General features: G+C 42.9%; 13 protein-coding genes and 24 non-coding genes across 37 annotated transcripts, besides 2 other annotated features; 28 read left to right on the forward strand and 9 right to left on the reverse strand. All coding sequences in view use genetic code 2, as the record gives it.

The window, feature by feature from the left end:
* Positions 1–70, forward strand: tRNA-Phe. Its single transcript has one exon. It is a non-coding gene; the product is annotated as a tRNA-Phe (tRNA).
* 12S rRNA lies at positions 71–1029 on the forward strand. Its single transcript has one exon. It is a non-coding gene; the product is annotated as a s-rRNA (ribosomal RNA).
* tRNA-Val lies at positions 1030–1097 on the forward strand. Its single transcript has one exon. It is a non-coding gene; the product is annotated as a tRNA-Val (tRNA).
* Positions 1098–2667, forward strand: 16S rRNA. Its single transcript has one exon. It is a non-coding gene; the product is annotated as a l-rRNA (ribosomal RNA).
* Positions 2668–2742, forward strand: tRNA-Leu (UUR). Its single transcript has one exon. It is a non-coding gene; the product is annotated as a tRNA-Leu (tRNA).
* ND1 (NADH dehydrogenase subunit 1) lies at positions 2743–3697 on the forward strand. The gene has a single exon. A coding segment is annotated over exon 1 (955 nt).
* Positions 3698–3768, forward strand: tRNA-Ile. Its single transcript has one exon. It is a non-coding gene; the product is annotated as a tRNA-Ile (tRNA).
* On the reverse strand, positions 3766–3837 carry tRNA-Gln. The gene has a single exon. It is a non-coding gene; the product is annotated as a tRNA-Gln (tRNA).
* A 4-nt stretch (positions 3838–3841) lies between these two features.
* tRNA-Met lies at positions 3842–3910 on the forward strand. Its single transcript has one exon. It is a non-coding gene; the product is annotated as a tRNA-Met (tRNA).
* Positions 3911–4952, forward strand: ND2 (NADH dehydrogenase subunit 2). The gene has a single exon. A coding segment is annotated over exon 1 (1042 nt).
* tRNA-Trp lies at positions 4953–5021 on the forward strand. Its single transcript has one exon. It is a non-coding gene; the product is annotated as a tRNA-Trp (tRNA).
* Positions 5022–5024: 3 nt separating this feature from the next.
* tRNA-Ala lies at positions 5025–5093 on the reverse strand. Its single transcript has one exon. It is a non-coding gene; the product is annotated as a tRNA-Ala (tRNA).
* tRNA-Asn lies at positions 5094–5166 on the reverse strand. Its single transcript has one exon. It is a non-coding gene; the product is annotated as a tRNA-Asn (tRNA).
* Positions 5167–5204: an origin of replication (origin of L strand replication).
* tRNA-Cys lies at positions 5202–5267 on the reverse strand. Its single transcript has one exon. It is a non-coding gene; the product is annotated as a tRNA-Cys (tRNA).
* tRNA-Tyr lies at positions 5268–5334 on the reverse strand. Its single transcript has one exon. It is a non-coding gene; the product is annotated as a tRNA-Tyr (tRNA).
* A 1-nt stretch (position 5335) lies between these two features.
* COX1 (cytochrome c oxidase subunit I) lies at positions 5336–6877 on the forward strand. The gene has a single exon. It carries the CDS (start codon positions 5336–5338, stop codon positions 6875–6877), a length of 1542 nt encoding a protein of 513 aa, YP_001661383.1.
* A 2-nt stretch (positions 6878–6879) lies between these two features.
* tRNA-Ser (UCN) lies at positions 6880–6948 on the reverse strand. Its single transcript has one exon. It is a non-coding gene; the product is annotated as a tRNA-Ser (tRNA).
* Positions 6949–6955: 7 nt separating this feature from the next.
* On the forward strand, positions 6956–7024 carry tRNA-Asp. The gene has a single exon. It is a non-coding gene; the product is annotated as a tRNA-Asp (tRNA).
* COX2 (cytochrome c oxidase subunit II) lies at positions 7025–7708 on the forward strand. Its single transcript has one exon. It carries the CDS (start codon positions 7025–7027, stop codon positions 7706–7708), a length of 684 nt encoding a protein of 227 aa, YP_001661384.1.
* Positions 7709–7710: 2 nt separating this feature from the next.
* On the forward strand, positions 7711–7777 carry tRNA-Lys. Its single transcript has one exon. It is a non-coding gene; the product is annotated as a tRNA-Lys (tRNA).
* On the forward strand, positions 7778–7981 carry ATP8 (ATP synthase F0 subunit 8). The gene has a single exon. It carries the CDS (start codon positions 7778–7780, stop codon positions 7979–7981), a length of 204 nt encoding a protein of 67 aa, YP_001661385.1.
* ATP6 (ATP synthase F0 subunit 6) lies at positions 7939–8617 on the forward strand. The gene has a single exon. A coding segment is annotated over exon 1 (679 nt).
* Position 8618: 1 nt separating this feature from the next.
* COX3 (cytochrome c oxidase subunit III) lies at positions 8619–9402 on the forward strand. Its single transcript has one exon. A coding segment is annotated over exon 1 (784 nt).
* On the forward strand, positions 9403–9471 carry tRNA-Gly. The gene has a single exon. It is a non-coding gene; the product is annotated as a tRNA-Gly (tRNA).
* On the forward strand, positions 9472–9818 carry ND3 (NADH dehydrogenase subunit 3). The gene has a single exon. A coding segment is annotated over exon 1 (347 nt).
* tRNA-Arg lies at positions 9819–9885 on the forward strand. The gene has a single exon. It is a non-coding gene; the product is annotated as a tRNA-Arg (tRNA).
* Positions 9886–9887: 2 nt separating this feature from the next.
* On the forward strand, positions 9888–10184 carry ND4L (NADH dehydrogenase subunit 4L). Its single transcript has one exon. It carries the CDS (start codon positions 9888–9890, stop codon positions 10182–10184), a length of 297 nt encoding a protein of 98 aa, YP_001661389.1.
* ND4 (NADH dehydrogenase subunit 4) lies at positions 10178–11555 on the forward strand. The gene has a single exon. A coding segment is annotated over exon 1 (1378 nt).
* On the forward strand, positions 11556–11624 carry tRNA-His. Its single transcript has one exon. It is a non-coding gene; the product is annotated as a tRNA-His (tRNA).
* On the forward strand, positions 11625–11683 carry tRNA-Ser (AGY). The gene has a single exon. It is a non-coding gene; the product is annotated as a tRNA-Ser (tRNA).
* tRNA-Leu (CUN) lies at positions 11684–11753 on the forward strand. The gene has a single exon. It is a non-coding gene; the product is annotated as a tRNA-Leu (tRNA).
* ND5 (NADH dehydrogenase subunit 5) lies at positions 11754–13565 on the forward strand. Its single transcript has one exon. The coding sequence runs from the start codon at positions 11754–11756 to the stop codon at positions 13563–13565; it is 1812 nt and encodes a 603-aa protein (YP_001661391.1).
* On the reverse strand, positions 13562–14089 carry ND6 (NADH dehydrogenase subunit 6). The gene has a single exon. The coding sequence runs from the start codon at positions 14087–14089 to the stop codon at positions 13562–13564; it is 528 nt and encodes a 175-aa protein (YP_001661392.1).
* tRNA-Glu lies at positions 14090–14158 on the reverse strand. The gene has a single exon. It is a non-coding gene; the product is annotated as a tRNA-Glu (tRNA).
* A 5-nt stretch (positions 14159–14163) lies between these two features.
* Positions 14164–15303, forward strand: CYTB (cytochrome b). Its single transcript has one exon. It carries the CDS (start codon positions 14164–14166, stop codon positions 15301–15303), a length of 1140 nt encoding a protein of 379 aa, YP_001661393.1.
* tRNA-Thr lies at positions 15303–15373 on the forward strand. The gene has a single exon. It is a non-coding gene; the product is annotated as a tRNA-Thr (tRNA).
* On the reverse strand, positions 15373–15439 carry tRNA-Pro. Its single transcript has one exon. It is a non-coding gene; the product is annotated as a tRNA-Pro (tRNA).
* Positions 15440–16882: a D loop.

Here is a 16882-nt window from a genome sequence, read left to right on the forward strand (position 1 = left end):
GTTAATGTAGCTTAAACCTTTAAAGCAAGGCACTGAAAATGCCTAGATGAGTGAGCTCACTCCATAGACACAAAGGTTTGGTCCTGGCCTTCTTATTAGTTTTCAGTGAGCTTACACATGCAAGTATCCGCGCGCCAGTGAAAATGCCCTTCAAATCATTACTGACCATAAAGGAGCGGGTATCAAGCACACACCTATGTAGCTCACAACACCTTGCTTAGCCACACCCCCACGGGATACAGCAGTGATAAAAATTTAGCCATAAACGAAAGTTTGACTAAGCTACGCTAACACAGGGTTGGTAAATTTCGTGCCAGCCACCGCGGCCATACGATTAACCCAAATTAATAAGCATCGGCGTAGAGCGTGTTTAGGAGTCGACACACAAATAAAGTTAAATTAAATCTAAGCCGTAAAAAGCTAAGGATTAGACAAAAATAACCCACGAAAGTGACTTTACCAGCTCTGAATACACGATAGCTAGGACACAAACTGGGATTAGATACCCCACTATGCCTAGCCCTAAACCTCAATGGCTGCTAACAAAGCCATTCGCCAGAGAACTACTAGCAAAGGCTTAAAACTCAAAGGACTTGGCGGTGCTTTACATCCCCCTAGAGGAGCCTGTCCCATAATCGATAAACCCCGATAAACCTCACCACCACTAGCTAATTCAGCCTATATACCGCCATCTTCAGCCAACCCTTAGAAGGTCCAAAAGTGAGCTCGATCATAACCATAAAAAAGTTAGGTCAAGGTGTAGCCCATGTGGTGGTCCAAGATGGGCTACATTTTCTCTCAGAGAACAATCAAACTAACGGACGTTATTATGAAATAAATGACTAAAGGAGGATTTAGTAGTAAATTAAGATCAGAGAGCTTAATTGAATTAGGCCATGAAGCACGCACACACCGCCCGTCACCCTCCTCAAATACCCATAATTATCTTACCACAAACAATTTTAATAACGTATGAGAGGAGACAAGTCGTAACAAGGTAAGCATACTGGAAAGTGTGCTTGGATCACTCAAAGTGTAGCTTAACATAAAGCGCCTGGCCTACACCCAGAAGATTTCATGTTCATTGACCACTTTGAACTAAGCCTAGCCCGACCCGACCCAAACAAAACTACCACACACAACTAAACTAAAACATTTACCCACCTATTAAAAGTATAGGAGATAGAAATTGAACTCAGGCGCTATAGAGACAGTACCGTAAGGGAAAGATGAAAGATTAAATTACAGTACAAAACAGCAAAGATTAACCCTTATACCTTTTGCATAATGAATTAACTAGAACAATCTGACGAAGCGAACTGCAGCCAGAAGTCCCGAAACCGGACGAGCTACCTACAAGCAGTCTAAAGGACGACTACTCATCTATGTGGCAAAATAGTGAGAAGACTTGAAGGTAGGGGTGAAAAGCCAACCGAGCCCGGTGATAGCTGGTTGTCCAGGATAGAATTTTAGTTCTACCTAAAATTTACTAAAAAGAAACATTAATCCCTATGTAAACTTTAGAGGTACTCAAAAGAGGTACAGCTCTTTTGACACAGGATACAACCTTAGCTAGAGAGTAAGCATTTCACAATCCATAGTAGGCCTAGAAGCAGCCACCAATTAAGAAAGCGTTAAAGCTCAACACTATTAAACTCGTTAATACCCTTAAAATTAGCCATCTCCTAGACCTAATACTGGACTATTCTATTTTTTAATAGAAGAAATAATGTTAATATAAGTAACAAGAATTATTTCTCCCTGCATAAGCTTATATCAGAACGGATGCCCACTGATAGTTAACAACTAGATAAACTAAACCCACTAACCAGAACCTTATCAAACCCATTGTTAACCCAACACAGGCATGCTTAAAGGGAAAGATTAAAAGAAGTAAAAGGAACTCGGCAAACACAGACCCCGCCTGTTTACCAAAAACATCACCTCTAGCATATTAAGTATTGGAGGCACTGCCTGCCCAGTGACACACGTTCAACGGCCGCGGTACTCTGACCGTGCAAAGGTAGCATAATCATTTGTTCCTTAATTAGGGACTTGTATGAATGGCCACACGAGAGTCTAACTGTCTCTTTCTTCCAATCAGTGAAATTGACCTCCCCGTGAAGAGGCGGGGATAATCCTATAAGACGAGAAGACCCTATGGAGCTTAAATTAACTAACTTAATAATATAAATATCCACCCTACGGGCTTAACCTAGCATTTTTATGAGTTAACAATTTTGGTTGGGGTGACCTCGGAGAACAAGAAAACCTCCGAATGATACTATGACTCAGACCTCACCAGTCAAAGTCTGCGAATCACTTATTGACCCAATTATTGATCAACGGAACAAGTTACCCTAGGGATAACAGCGCAATCCTATTTTAGAGTCCATATCGACAATAGGGTTTACGACCTCGATGTTGGATCAGGACATCCCAATGGTGCAGCAGCTATTAAAGGTTCGTTTGTTCAACGATTAAAGTCCTACGTGATCTGAGTTCAGACCGGAGCAATCCAGGTCGGTTTCTATCTATATGCCATTTCTCCCAGTACGAAAGGACAAGAGAAATAGAGCCTACTCTTATACGGAGCGCTCTAATCTTAATTCTATGAATTAATCTCAATATAAATAAATTGACCAACCCTGCCCAAGACCAGGGCCTGTTAAGATGGCAGAGACCGGTAATTGCGTAAGACTTAAACCTTTATAGCCAGAGGTTCAATTCCTCTTCTTAACAGTGTTCATAATTAACCTGTTCTCACTAATTATTCCAATTCTAGTAGCCATAGCCTTCCTAACCCTAATTGAACGTAAAATCCTAGGCTATATACAACTCCGCAAAGGCCCTAATGTTGTTGGGCCTTATGGTCTCCTACAGCCCTTCGCAGATGCAATCAAACTTTTCATCAAAGAACCAATCCGACCCTCAACCTCCTCAAAACTTATATTTACCATTGCCCCAGTCCTAGCCCTAACCCTCGCCCTAACTATATGAATTCCGCTACCAACCCCATATCCCCTAATCAACATGAACCTAAGCATATTATTCATTCTGGCTATATCAAGCCTAGCTGTGTATTCTATCTTATGATCGGGCTGAGCATCAAATTCTAAGTACGCCCTAATTGGAGCCCTACGGGCAGTCGCCCAAACTATTTCCTATGAAGTTTCACTAGTAATCATTCTACTTCCAGCGATACTTATAAACGGGTCATTTACCCTATTCTCCCTAACCACCACTCAAGAACACCTTTGACTGATCTTTCCCCTCTGACCACTAGCTATGATATGGTTTGTCTCAACCCTAGCAGAAACCAATCGAGCCCCATTTGACCTAACCGAAGGAGAGTCTGAGCTAGTATCAGGCTACAACGTTGAATACGCCGCTGGGCCTTTCGCCCTATTTTTCATAGCTGAATACACCAACATTATAATAATAAATACCCTCACAGCCATTCTATTTCTAGGAGCACTACACAACCCGTTCCTACCAGAAACTTATACAATTAGTCTTGCCCTAAAAACATCCCTACTCACCATCTGCTTTCTCTGGGTACGAGCATCCTACCCACGATTCCGGTATGACCAACTCATACACTTGCTATGAAAAAACTTCCTACCATTAACACTGGCCCTATGCATATGACACGTATCAATCCCTATCATATTAGCCTGCATCCCCCCACAAACATAAAGAAATATGTCTGACAAAAGAATTACTTTGATAGAGTAAACTATAGAGGTTTAAGCCCTCTTATTTCTAGAATTATAGGATTCGAACCTAAACCTAAGAATTCAAAAATCTCCGTGCTACCACTTACACCACATTCTACATTAGTAAGGTCAGCTAAATAAGCTATCGGGCCCATACCCCGAAAATGTTGGTTTATACCCTTCCCGTACTAATCAATCCCCTAATCTTCAGCATAATCCTAATAACTCTAATGCTAGGAACTATAGCCACTATACTCAGCTCAAACTGACTACTAGCCTGGATAGGCCTAGAAATAAATATATTAGCCATAATCCCTATTCTAACCATAAACTCCAACCCACGATCCACGGAAGCAGCCACAAAGTATTTCCTTGCCCAATCCACTGCATCCATACTACTCATAATGGCTATCTTAATTAACTTTATACTATCAGGACAATGAACAATCACTAAACTGCCCAATGTAGTAACCTCAAGCATAGCCCTAGCAGCATTAATAATGAAATTAGGACTAGCTCCATTCCACTTCTGAGTGCCTGAAGTTACCCAAGGAACCAGCCTAATCTCAGGAGCAATCCTGCTAACCTGACAAAAATTAGCACCCCTGTCCATCCTTTATCAAATCATCCCCTCAATCGACATCAATCTCCTCATTATCTCAGGATTACTATCAATCCTAGTAGGAGGCTGAGGAGGTCTTAACCAAACCCAGCTACGTAAAATCTTGGCCTACTCATCAATCGCTCACATGGGCTGGATACTCATCATTATACCCTACAACCCTTCTCTCACCATCCTGAACCTTGTAATCTACATCCTAATAACGCTCTCCATCTTCATGATCCTAATAAACAATTACTCTACCTCCACATCTACCCTGTCCCTACTCTGGAATAACACCCCAATAATAATGATCATGCTCATGATCACCCTACTATCACTAGGTGGCCTCCCACCACTATCAGGATTTATGCCCAAATGACTAATCATCTATGAACTAACTAAAAACGACAACATCATCCTACCTGCATCCATAGCCATATTTGCTTTGCTTAATCTATACTTCTATATACGCCTAATCTACTCCTCCTCACTCACTATATTCCCATCAACAAACAACATAAAAATAAAATGACAATTTACCAACCCCAAATACCTCACCCTCCTTTCTCCCCTGATCATTCTATCGACCCTAATTCTTCCACTCACCCCAACCCTCTCCATTCTGGAATAGGGATTTAGGTTAGCAGAGACCAAGAGCCTTCAAAGCCCTAAGCAAGTTAATTAACACTTAATCCCTGATCTAAGGACTGCAAGATACTACCCTACATCAACTGGATGCAAACCAGACGCTTTAGTTAAGCTAAATCCTCCTAGATTGGTGGGCTCCTACCCCACGATACTTTAGTTAACAGCTAAACACCCTAAACAACTGGCTTCAATCTACTTCTCCCGCCTTGAAAAAAAAGGAAAGGCGGGAGAAGCCCCGGCAGAGTTGAAGCTGCTTCTTCGAATTTGCAATTCAATGTGTAACACACCTCAGGGCTTGGTAAAAAGGAGGCTATACTCCTGTACTTAGATTTACAGTCTAATGCTTTACTCAGCCATTTTACCTATGTTCATCAATCGTTGATTATTCTCAACCAATCACAAAGATATTGGCACCCTGTATTTACTATTCGGCGCTTGAGCCGGAATGGTAGGAACTGCTCTGAGCATTCTAATTCGGGCCGAATTAGGCCAGCCCGGCACCCTCCTGGGAGATGATCAAATCTACAATGTCATCGTAACAGCCCATGCCTTCGTAATAATTTTCTTCATGGTTATGCCCATCATAATCGGAGGATTTGGGAACTGACTAGTCCCTCTAATAATTGGAGCCCCCGACATGGCGTTCCCCCGAATAAATAATATGAGCTTCTGACTCCTACCTCCATCATTTCTACTCCTTCTAGCCTCATCTATAATTGAAGCTGGGGCTGGAACAGGCTGAACAGTCTACCCACCTCTAGCTGGGAACCTAGCCCATGCCGGAGCCTCGGTAGATCTGACTATCTTCTCGCTCCATCTGGCTGGAGTATCTTCAATTCTAGGGGCTATTAACTTTATCACTACAATTATCAACATGAAACCTCCAGCCATATCTCAATACCAAACTCCCCTGTTTGTCTGATCTGTTCTAGTCACAGCCGTCCTTCTTCTTCTGTCCCTCCCAGTTCTAGCAGCAGGAATCACTATACTCCTGACGGACCGCAACCTAAACACTACCTTCTTTGACCCGGCTGGAGGGGGAGACCCAATCCTGTACCAACACCTATTCTGATTCTTCGGGCACCCTGAAGTGTACATTCTTATCCTACCCGGCTTCGGTATAATTTCACACATCGTCACTTATTATTCAGGTAAAAAAGAACCATTCGGTTATATAGGTATGGTTTGGGCCATAATGTCTATCGGCTTTCTCGGTTTCATCGTATGAGCTCATCATATATTCACCGTAGGTATAGATGTGGACACTCGAGCCTACTTTACGTCAGCCACAATAATTATTGCCATCCCCACAGGTGTTAAAGTATTCAGCTGATTAGCCACGCTACACGGTGGCAATATCAAATGATCTCCTGCCCTACTATGAGCCCTGGGCTTTATCTTCCTGTTCACAGTCGGAGGCCTAACAGGAATTGTCCTAGCCAACTCATCATTAGATGTCATCCTCCATGACACCTACTATGTCGTAGCACACTTTCACTATGTCCTCTCTATAGGTGCAGTATTCGCCATTATGGGTGGATTCGTGCACTGATTCCCTCTATTTTCAGGATACACACTTAATCAAACATGAGCCAAAATCCACTTCCTAATCATATTTGTTGGTGTTAACCTAACATTCTTTCCCCAACATTTCCTTGGTCTATCCGGCATACCTCGTCGATACTCAGACTACCCAGATGCCTACACCATGTGAAACACTGTGTCCTCTATGGGGTCGTTTATCTCTCTCACGGCCGTTATCCTAATAGTATTCATAGTGTGAGAAGCGTTCGCCTCTAAACGAGAAGTTTCCACAGTTGAGCTAACAACAACTAACCTTGAATGACTCAACGGCTGCCCACCATCATATCACACATTCGAGGAACCAGCCTACGTCAAGGTCTAGAACGAGAAAGGAAGGAATCGAACCCCCTAAGATTGGTTTCAAGCCAATCCCATAACCTCTATGACTTTCCCTACGAGTGAGGTGTTAGTAAAACAATTACATAACTTTGTCAAAGTTAATTTATAGGTTGAACTCCTTTATACCTCTATGCCATATCCCCTCCAACTAGGTCTCCAAGATGCCACATCCCCAATTATAGAAGAATTGACACATTTCCATGACCATACCCTAATAATTGTCTTCCTCATTAGCTCCCTAGTTCTTTACATTATTTCATCCATACTAACCACTAAACTGACGCATACTAGTACTATGGATGCTCAGGAAGTAGAAACAATTTGAACTATCCTCCCAGCTATAATCCTAATTCTAATTGCCCTCCCATCCTTACGAATCCTCTATATAATGGATGAGATCAACGACCCATTGCTAACGGTAAAAACTATAGGGCATCAATGATATTGAAGCTATGAATACACTGATTACGAAGACTTGGCCTTTGACTCCTATATAATCCCCACTAATGACCTTGAACCCGGACAATTACGACTGCTAGAAGTTGATAACCGAGTAGTTTTACCTATAGAAATACCAATCCGCATATTAATCTCATCAGAAGACGTCCTACACTCATGAGCCATTCCATCCATGGGCCTGAAAACAGATGCTATTCCAGGGCGACTGAACCAGGCAACCTTAATATCATCACGACCTGGCCTATTCTACGGTCAATGCTCTGAAATTTGTGGATCCAACCATAGCTTCATGCCAATTGTACTGGAACTAGTTCCGCTCAAATACTTCGAAGACTGATCAGCATCTCTATTATAAGACATTGAGAAGCTAAACTAGCGTTAACCTTTTAAGTTAAAGACCGAGAGCCATGCCTCTCCTCAATGGATGCCTCAACTAGATACGACCACATGATTCGTCACTATCGTTTCTATATATGTTACTCTATTTATCCTATTCCAAATTAAACTATCAAACTTCACCTACCCTCTAAATATGACTCCCATTTCCCCCAGCACATCTAACTTCACAACCCCTTGAGAAACAAAATGAACGAAAACTTATTTGCCTCTTTCATTACCCCTACAATAATGGGTCTACCCATTGTTATTCTTATCATTGCACTCCCAGCAATATTATACCCTTCCCCAAATCGACTTGTCGACAATCGCTTAATCTCTATTCAACAATGACTGGTTCAACTCATTCTCAAACAAATACTACTAATCCATAACGTTAAAGGCCGTACATGATCTCTTATACTAATCTCATTAATCCTGTTCATTGGCTCAACCAATCTTTTAGGCCTAATCCCATATTCATTTACACCCACCACTCAACTATCCATAAATCTGGGCATGGCTATCCCCCTATGAGCCGGAACAGTAATTACAGGATTCCGATATAAGACCAAGTCCTCATTGGCCCACTTCCTCCCGCAGGGCACACCCACTTTGCTGATTCCAATACTAGTGGTAATCGAGACCATCAGTCTGTTTATTCAGCCAATAGCCCTAGCTGTACGCCTTACCGCCAACATCACAGCTGGCCACCTACTTATGCGTCTAATCGGGGGAGCCACCCTGGCCTTGACGGCTATCAGCCCTGCAACTGCTTCAATCACCTTCATCGTCCTTCTATTACTCACAATCTTAGAATTTGCAGTGGCATTAATTCAAGCATATGTATTCACATTGCTAGTTAGCCTGTACCTACATGACAACACCTAATGACACACCAGACACATGCCTATCACATAGTAAACCCAAGTCCATGGCCCTTGACCGGAGCTCTATCAGCCCTCCTCATAACTTCTGGTCTGGTAATATGATTCCACTATCATTCTACCATCCTCGTATCGCTAGGCCTATTAACTAACGTCCTAACAATATATCAATGGTGACGAGATGTAATTCGAGAAGGTACCTTTCAAGGCCACCATACACCAATTGTACAAAAAGGCCTACGATACGGGATGGTCCTGTTTATCATCTCAGAAATCTTTTTCTTCGCAGGCTTCTTCTGAGCATTTTACCACTCCAGCCTCGCTCCAACGCCCGAACTAGGTGGTTGCTGACCTCCAACAGGCATTCACCCCCTTAACCCCATGGAGGTCCCACTCCTTAACACGTCAGTCCTACTAGCCTCAGGAGTAACTATCACTTGAGCTCACCACAGCCTAATAGAAGGGAACCGCAAACAAATACTTCAAGCCCTGTTCATCACAATCTCCTTAGGGGCCTACTTCACATTGCTTCAAGCCTCCGAGTATTACGAGGCATCGTTCTCTATCTCCGACGGAATTTATGGCTCAACCTTCTTTGTGGCGACAGGCTTCCATGGCCTCCACGTAATTATTGGTTCTACCTTTCTAGCCGTTTGCTTCCTTCGTCAACTTAAATTCCACTTTACATCCAACCACCATTTCGGATTTGAAGCAGCTGCCTGATATTGACATTTCGTAGATGTAGTGTGACTGTTCCTATATGTATCTATTTACTGATGAGGATCCTATTCTTTTAGTATTAAATAGTACAACTGACTTCCAATCAGTAAGTTTTGGCAACACCCAAAAAAGAATAATTAACCTCATAATTACCATATTCACTAACACCGCCCTAGCCTCACTGCTAATCCTAATTGCATTTTGACTACCCCAACTATACACGTACGCAGAAAAAGTGAGCCCATATGAATGTGGCTTCGATCCAATAGGGTCGGCCCGATTACCCTTCTCCATAAAATTCTTCCTGGTAGCCATCACATTCCTGCTATTCGACCTGGAAATTGCTCTCTTACTACCTTTACCATGAGCTATCCAAACTACCAACCTTAACCTCATACTCTTCATAGCACTAACGCTTATTTCACTCCTAGCCCTCAGCTTAGCCTACGAGTGAACCCAAAAAGGCCTAGAATGAGCAGAATATGGTAATTAGTTTAGGAAAAACAAGTGATTTCGACTCATTAGACTATGACAATATCATAATTACCAATCATGCCCTTCATCTATATTAACCTCCTACTAGCTTTTTCTATCTCCTTCATTGGCCTATTAATATACCGCTCCCATCTAATATCATCCCTCCTATGCCTTGAGGGAATAATGCTATCACTGTTTATTCTAGGTTCCCTACTCTGTCTCAACATACACTCCACCCTCTCCATAATAGCCCCAATAATTCTGCTAGTTTTCGCAGCATGTGAAGCTGCCGTGGGCCTAGCGCTTCTTGTCATAGTGTCAAATACATACGGACGAGACCACGTACAAAACCTAAACTTACTTCAATGCTAAAAATCATTATACCTACAGCTATACTCATCCCACTCACCTGATTATCTAATAGCAGCACCATATGAATCAACATTACTATACATGGCTTTATCATCAGTCTAATTAGCCTCCCACTCCTCAACCAACCACTCGACACCGGCCTAAACTTTTCCCTTCTATTTTTCTCAGACCAGCTATCAACCCCACTACTAATTCTCACTACCTGACTCTTTCCACTCATGCTAATGGCCAGCCAGCATCATCTCTCTCAAGAATCAGTAACTCGGAAAAAGTCTTACGTTACCATGCTCATCCTACTCCAACTTTTTCTAATTATAACATTTACCGCCACTGAGCTAATTCTACTTTATATTATATTTGAAGCCACACTAATTCCCACAATAATCATTATTACCCGATGAGGGAACCAATCAGAACGCCTCAACGCAGGCCTTTACTTCCTTTTCTATACACTGTTAGGATCCATTCCACTCTTAGTTACCCTAGTATATATTCAAAACGTCCTAGGTACATTAAACCTTATAATCACCTCTTACTGAATCCAACACTTGCCCCACTCATGATCAACAAGTATTCTATGGCTAGCGTGCATAATAGCCTTCATGGTTAAAATGCCACTGTATGGTATCCACCTCTGACTGCCTAAAGCCCACGTTGAAGCTCCCATTGCAGGCTCAATAGTTCTAGCCGCCATCCTACTGAAATTGGGAGGTTACGGCATAATACGTATCACCACCCTATTAGACCCCCTAACAAAATCTATGGCCTACCCATTTCTAATGCTCTCCCTATGAGGAATAGTCATAACTAGCTCAATTTGTCTACGACAAACCGACCTGAAATCCCTCATCGCCTATTCATCTGTTAGCCACATAGCATTAGTAATTGTAGCTATCCTTATTCAAACCCCATGAAGCTTCATGGGAGCTACCGCCCTAATAATTGCACACGGACTGACCTCATCTCTTCTGTTCTGTCTAGCCAACTCGAACTATGAACGGATCCACAGCCGAACCATAATCCTAGCTCGAGGCCTACAAACCCTCCTCCCCCTAATAGCAGCATGATGGCTACTAGCCTGCCTTACAAATATAGCCCTACCACCTTCAATTAACCTAATCGGTGAACTATTCATTATTTTGACATCACTTTCATGATCAAACTTCACCATCATATTCACAGGACTTAACATACTATTAACAGCCTCATATACCCTTTACATACTTATCACTACTCAACGGGGAAAAGCCTCACACCACGCCAAAATCATTAAACCTTCATTCACCCGAGAAAATGCCCTTATAGCCCTACACGTTATTCCCCTATTACTCCTGTCTATCAACCCCCAACTCATCTTAGGCCCCACATTCTGTAAATATAGTTTAACCAAAACATTAGATTGTGAATCTAATAATAAAAGCTTAAGCCTTTTTATTTACCGACAGAGCACAGGAGGATTGCTAACCCTCCACTCCATACTTAACACTATGGCTCTTTCAACTTTTAAAGGATAGTAGCTATCCGTTGGTCTTAGGAACCAAAAAATTGGTGCAACTCCAAATAAAAGTAATTAATTTATTCTCCTCATTTACCCTAATTACACTAACTATTCTCATCCTCCCCATCACACTAACCCCGTCACAAATTTATAACTCAACCAACTTCCCACACTATGTAAAAACAACTGTCTCTTACGCTTTCATGACTAGTATAGTCCCTGCTATAATGTTTATGCACCTAGGCCACGAGGCTGTAATCTCCAACTGACACTGAATAACAATCCATACACTAAAACTATCACTCAGCTTTAAATTAGATTACTTTTCCCTGGTCTTCATACCAGTAGCCCTCTTCGTTACATGATCAATCATGGAGTTCTCACTATGATATATGCACTCAGACCCCTACATTAACCGGTTCTTCAAGTATCTACTCCTATTCCTAATCACCATAATAATTTTGGTCACCGCCAACAACCTATTCCAGCTGTTCATCGGCTGGGAAGGAGTGGGCATAATATCATTTCTACTTATTGGGTGATGATACGGACGGGCAGACGCCAACACGGCTGCGCTCCAAGCCATGATCTACAACCGTATCGGAGACGTAGGATTCGTAGCAGCCATAGCCTGATTTCTACTCCACTCTAACTCCTGAGAACTCCAACAGATCTTCCTAGCAAGCCCAAAAAACGATACCCTACCCCTCCTAGGCCTTCTACTTGCCGCTACAGGCAAATCAGCTCAATTTGGTCTCCACCCATGACTTCCATCCGCCATGGAAGGGCCGACACCAGTGTCAGCCCTACTTCACTCTAGCACTATAGTAGTAGCCGGCGTGTTCCTTCTAATCCGCTTTCATCCACTTATAGAGACAAATCCCCTAACCCTGACCCTAACACTCTGTATCGGTGCCATCACAACACTATTCACCGCTATCTGCGCATTAACGCAAAACGACATCAAAAAAATTATCGCCTTCTCGACCTCCAGTCAACTAGGACTAATAATAGTTACTATCGGCATCAACCAGCCCCACTTAGCTTTCCTGCACATCTGTACCCACGCCTTCTTTAAAGCCATACTATTTATGTGCTCAGGGTCTATCATCCACAGCTTAGGTGATGAACAAGATATCCGCAAGATAGGAGGACTCTACAAAACCCTCCCATTCACCACCACTGCCCTTATTATTGGCAGCCTAGCGCTAACTGGTATACCATTCCTAACAGGCTTTTACTCAAAAGACCTAATTATTGAGGCCATAAGCACATCCTACACCAACGCCTGAGCCCTACTAATTACTCTCGCTGCCACATCCATAACAGCGGTTTACAGTACCCGAATTGTCTTCTTTGTCCTACTGGGACAACCACGATACCCTATACTTATCCAAATCAATGAAAATAACCCCTTCCTCATCAACGCCATCAAACGCCTCATTCTAGGCAGCATCTTTGCCGGATTCATAATCTCATCCAACCTAACCCCAACCACGGTACCCCACATGACCATACCACACCACCTGAAATTTGCGGCTTTAGCAATCACCCTTCTGGGTTTCGCACTGGCTATAGAATTAAGCCTATTCACATATCACCTCAAATTCGACTTTCCACTTTACACACACAAGTTCTCAAACATACTGGGCTATTACCCTACTATTATCCACCGTTCTCCACCGTTCCACGTTCTCAATACCAGTCAAAATTTAGCATCCACTATCATAGACCTGGCTTGGCTAGAAAAGGCTATCCCAAAAGGCCTGGCCTCAATACAAAAATTCGCCTCAACCTCAATCTCAAACCAAAAAGGAATAATCAAATTATACTCCCTTTCCTTCCTCATCTCTCTAACCTTAGGCCTCCTACTCACAATCTAACGCCCCCGAGTAATCTCAATGACAACAAAAACACTAATAAACAACATTCAACCTGATATTAACATTAATCAACACCCACGATCATACAAAGACGACCCACCAACATAATCCTCACGAATGTACTCACCTCCCTCCTCACCAAAGACTATCCAATTCTCTAGGCTACCCAAATCCAGACCAACCAACTCACATCCACCCCCACTGAATAAGTATACCACAACGACCCCCTCCATCAGCAGACCCGTAATTAACGCTCCCAAGACCACAACATTCGATCCCCAAGTCTCTGGGTACTCATCAGTAGCCATAGCTGTGGTGTAACCAAAAACCACTATTATTCCTCCTAAGTAAACCAAAAATACTATTAACCCCAGGAAAGACCCGCCAAGACTCACAACAACACCACATCCCACTCCACCACTAACGATCAACCCTAACCCTCCATAAATAGGAGAAGGCTTAGAAGAAAACCCAATAAACCCAACCACAAAAAGAACACTCATCATAAAAACCACATACATCATTATTCTTACATGGACTACAACCATGACCAATGACATGAAAAATCACCGTTGTTTTTCAACTATAAGAACCCCTAATGACCAACATTCGAAAATCACACCCACTAATCAAAATCTTGAATGACTCCTTCATCGACTTGCCAACTCCAACAAACATCTCATCATGATGAAACTTTGGCTCACTACTTGGGGCATGCCTAATCATTCAAATTCTCACAGGATTATTCCTAGCCATACACTACACATCAGACACGCTAACCGCATTCTCTTCAGTAGCCCACATTTGCCGAGACGTCAACTATGGTTGAATCATTCGCTACCTCCATGCCAACGGAGCATCAATATTTTTCCTATGTCTCTACGCCCACATTGGACGTGGAATCTATTACGGCTCCTACTTATATTCAGAAACCTGAAACATTGGAATCATCCTACTACTCACAATTATAGCCACTGCTTTCATAGGATACGTCCTCCCATGAGGACAGATATCATTCTGAGGGGCAACTGTAATCACCAACCTTCTATCAGCCATCCCCTACATCGGCACCAACCTAGTAGAATGAGTCTGAGGTGGATTCTCAGTAGACAAAGCTACCCTCACCCGATTTTTCGCGTTACACTTCACCCTACCTTTCGTCGTAACCGCCCTAGTAACCGTCCATCTCCTATTCCTTCACGAGACAGGGTCCAACAACCCCACAGGCCTAATCTCCGATTCCGACAAAATTCCATTTCATCCATACTACTCAATCAAAGACCTCCTAGGCCTATTCCTCCTCATCCTAATCCTACTCCTACCGACCTTATTCTCCCCAGACATGTTAGGAGACCCAGACAACTACACACCCGCAAATCCACTAAGCACCCCACCCCACATTAAACCAGAATGGTACTTCCTATTTGCATACGCCATCCTTCGATCCATCCCCAACAAACTAGGTGGGGTCTTAGCCCTAGTCCTCTCTATCCTAATTCTAGCCCTCCTCCCTCTCCTCCACACATCCAAACAACGTAGCCTATTGTTCCGGCCCCTAAGCCAATGCCTATTCTGAATCCTAGTAACCGACCTAATCACACTTACATGAATTGGCGGCCAACCGGTTGAGCACCCATACATTGTCATCGGCCAACTAGCCTCAATCCTGTACTTCTCCATCATCCTCATCTTTATACCTATCGCAGGCCTAATTGAAAACCACCTTCTTAAATGAAGGTCCTCGTAGTATAACATATTACAACGGTCTTGTAAACCGTAAATGAAAACTCATCTTCCGAGGACATTCAGGGAAGAGGCTACCTACCTCACCATCAACACCCAAAGCTGAAATTCTACTTAAACTACTCCCTGTACGGCTATGTAATTCGTGCATTACGTGCTCCTCCCCATATAGTACTATCTATGTTTAATCTTACATACACCATCCTATGTATAATCGTACATTACACTATATACCCCATGCTTATAAGCAGGTACAGTACAAGTAATGCTCCCAGACAATATATACCTTCCACTGTAAATTCCCAACCACATGGATATTCTTCAGTCCATTTACTCCTTGATATTGCATAGCACATCACACCTCTTAATCGTCCATAGCACATCACTTGAAATCATTCTCGTCAACATGCTTATCACCTCCATTAGGCAGTCCTTGATCACCAAGCGCCGAGAAACCAGCAACCCGCCCTCATTTTGTCCCTCTTCTCGCTCCGGGCCCATAACTTGTGGGGGTGTCTAAACTGAATCTATACCTGGCATCTGGTTCTTTCTTCAGGGCCATCTCACCTAAATTCGCCCACTCTTTCCTCTTAAATAAGACATCTCGATGGACTTATGACTAATCAGCCCATGATCATAACATAACTGTGGTGTCATGCATTTGGTATCTTTTAATTTTGGGGATGCACCGACTCAACTAGGCCGTCTGAGGCCCTAACACAGTCAAACAACTTGTAGCTGAACCCTAATTGAACATTAAGTACTGGCGCCACCTTCATATAAGGTGTTATTCAGTCAATGCTCGAGGACATAAAATTTATTTAAACCCAAATTCCCTGCGCACGCGCATACGCATACGCATACGCATACGCATACGCATACGCATACGCATACGCATACGCATACGCATACGCATACGCATACGCATACGCATACGCATACGCATACGCATACGCATACGCATACGCATACGCATACGCATACGCATACGCATACGCATACGCATACGCATACGCATACGCATACGCATACGCATACGCATACGCATACGCATACGCATACGCATACGCATACGCATACGCATACGCATACGCATACGCATACGCATACGCATACGCATACGCATACGCATACGCATACGCATACGCATACGCATACGCATACGCATACGCATACGCATACGCATACGCATACGCATACGCATACGCATACGCATACGCATACGCATACGCATACGCATACGCATACGCATACGCATACGCATACGCATACGCATAACCATAGAATTATCTCTCACAAACCCCCCTACCCCCCTTAACTACCCTTAACTAGATTTCTATAAGTATTTTTTTAAATCTTGTCAAACCCCAAAAGCAAGATATACTATAGAAAAGTAAGGGTACGGGTAAACTAAGAAGACCAACCCATCAACACTAAACCAATTGAGATAACTCCTTTTTCCACTAATACTGGTATGCCACTTTAATAGTTTCATTTTCTTTTTAAGAGCTATGTTCCTAGATTTGGAATTCATGTCTCACAATTTAATCAAAAGGGATTCCTCTCACATCCCT

The sequence above is a fragment of the mitochondrial genome of Trichechus manatus, assembly GCF_000243295.1.
Source record: "Trichechus manatus mitochondrion, complete genome".
Taxonomy (NCBI): domain Eukaryota; kingdom Metazoa; phylum Chordata; class Mammalia; order Sirenia; family Trichechidae; genus Trichechus; species Trichechus manatus.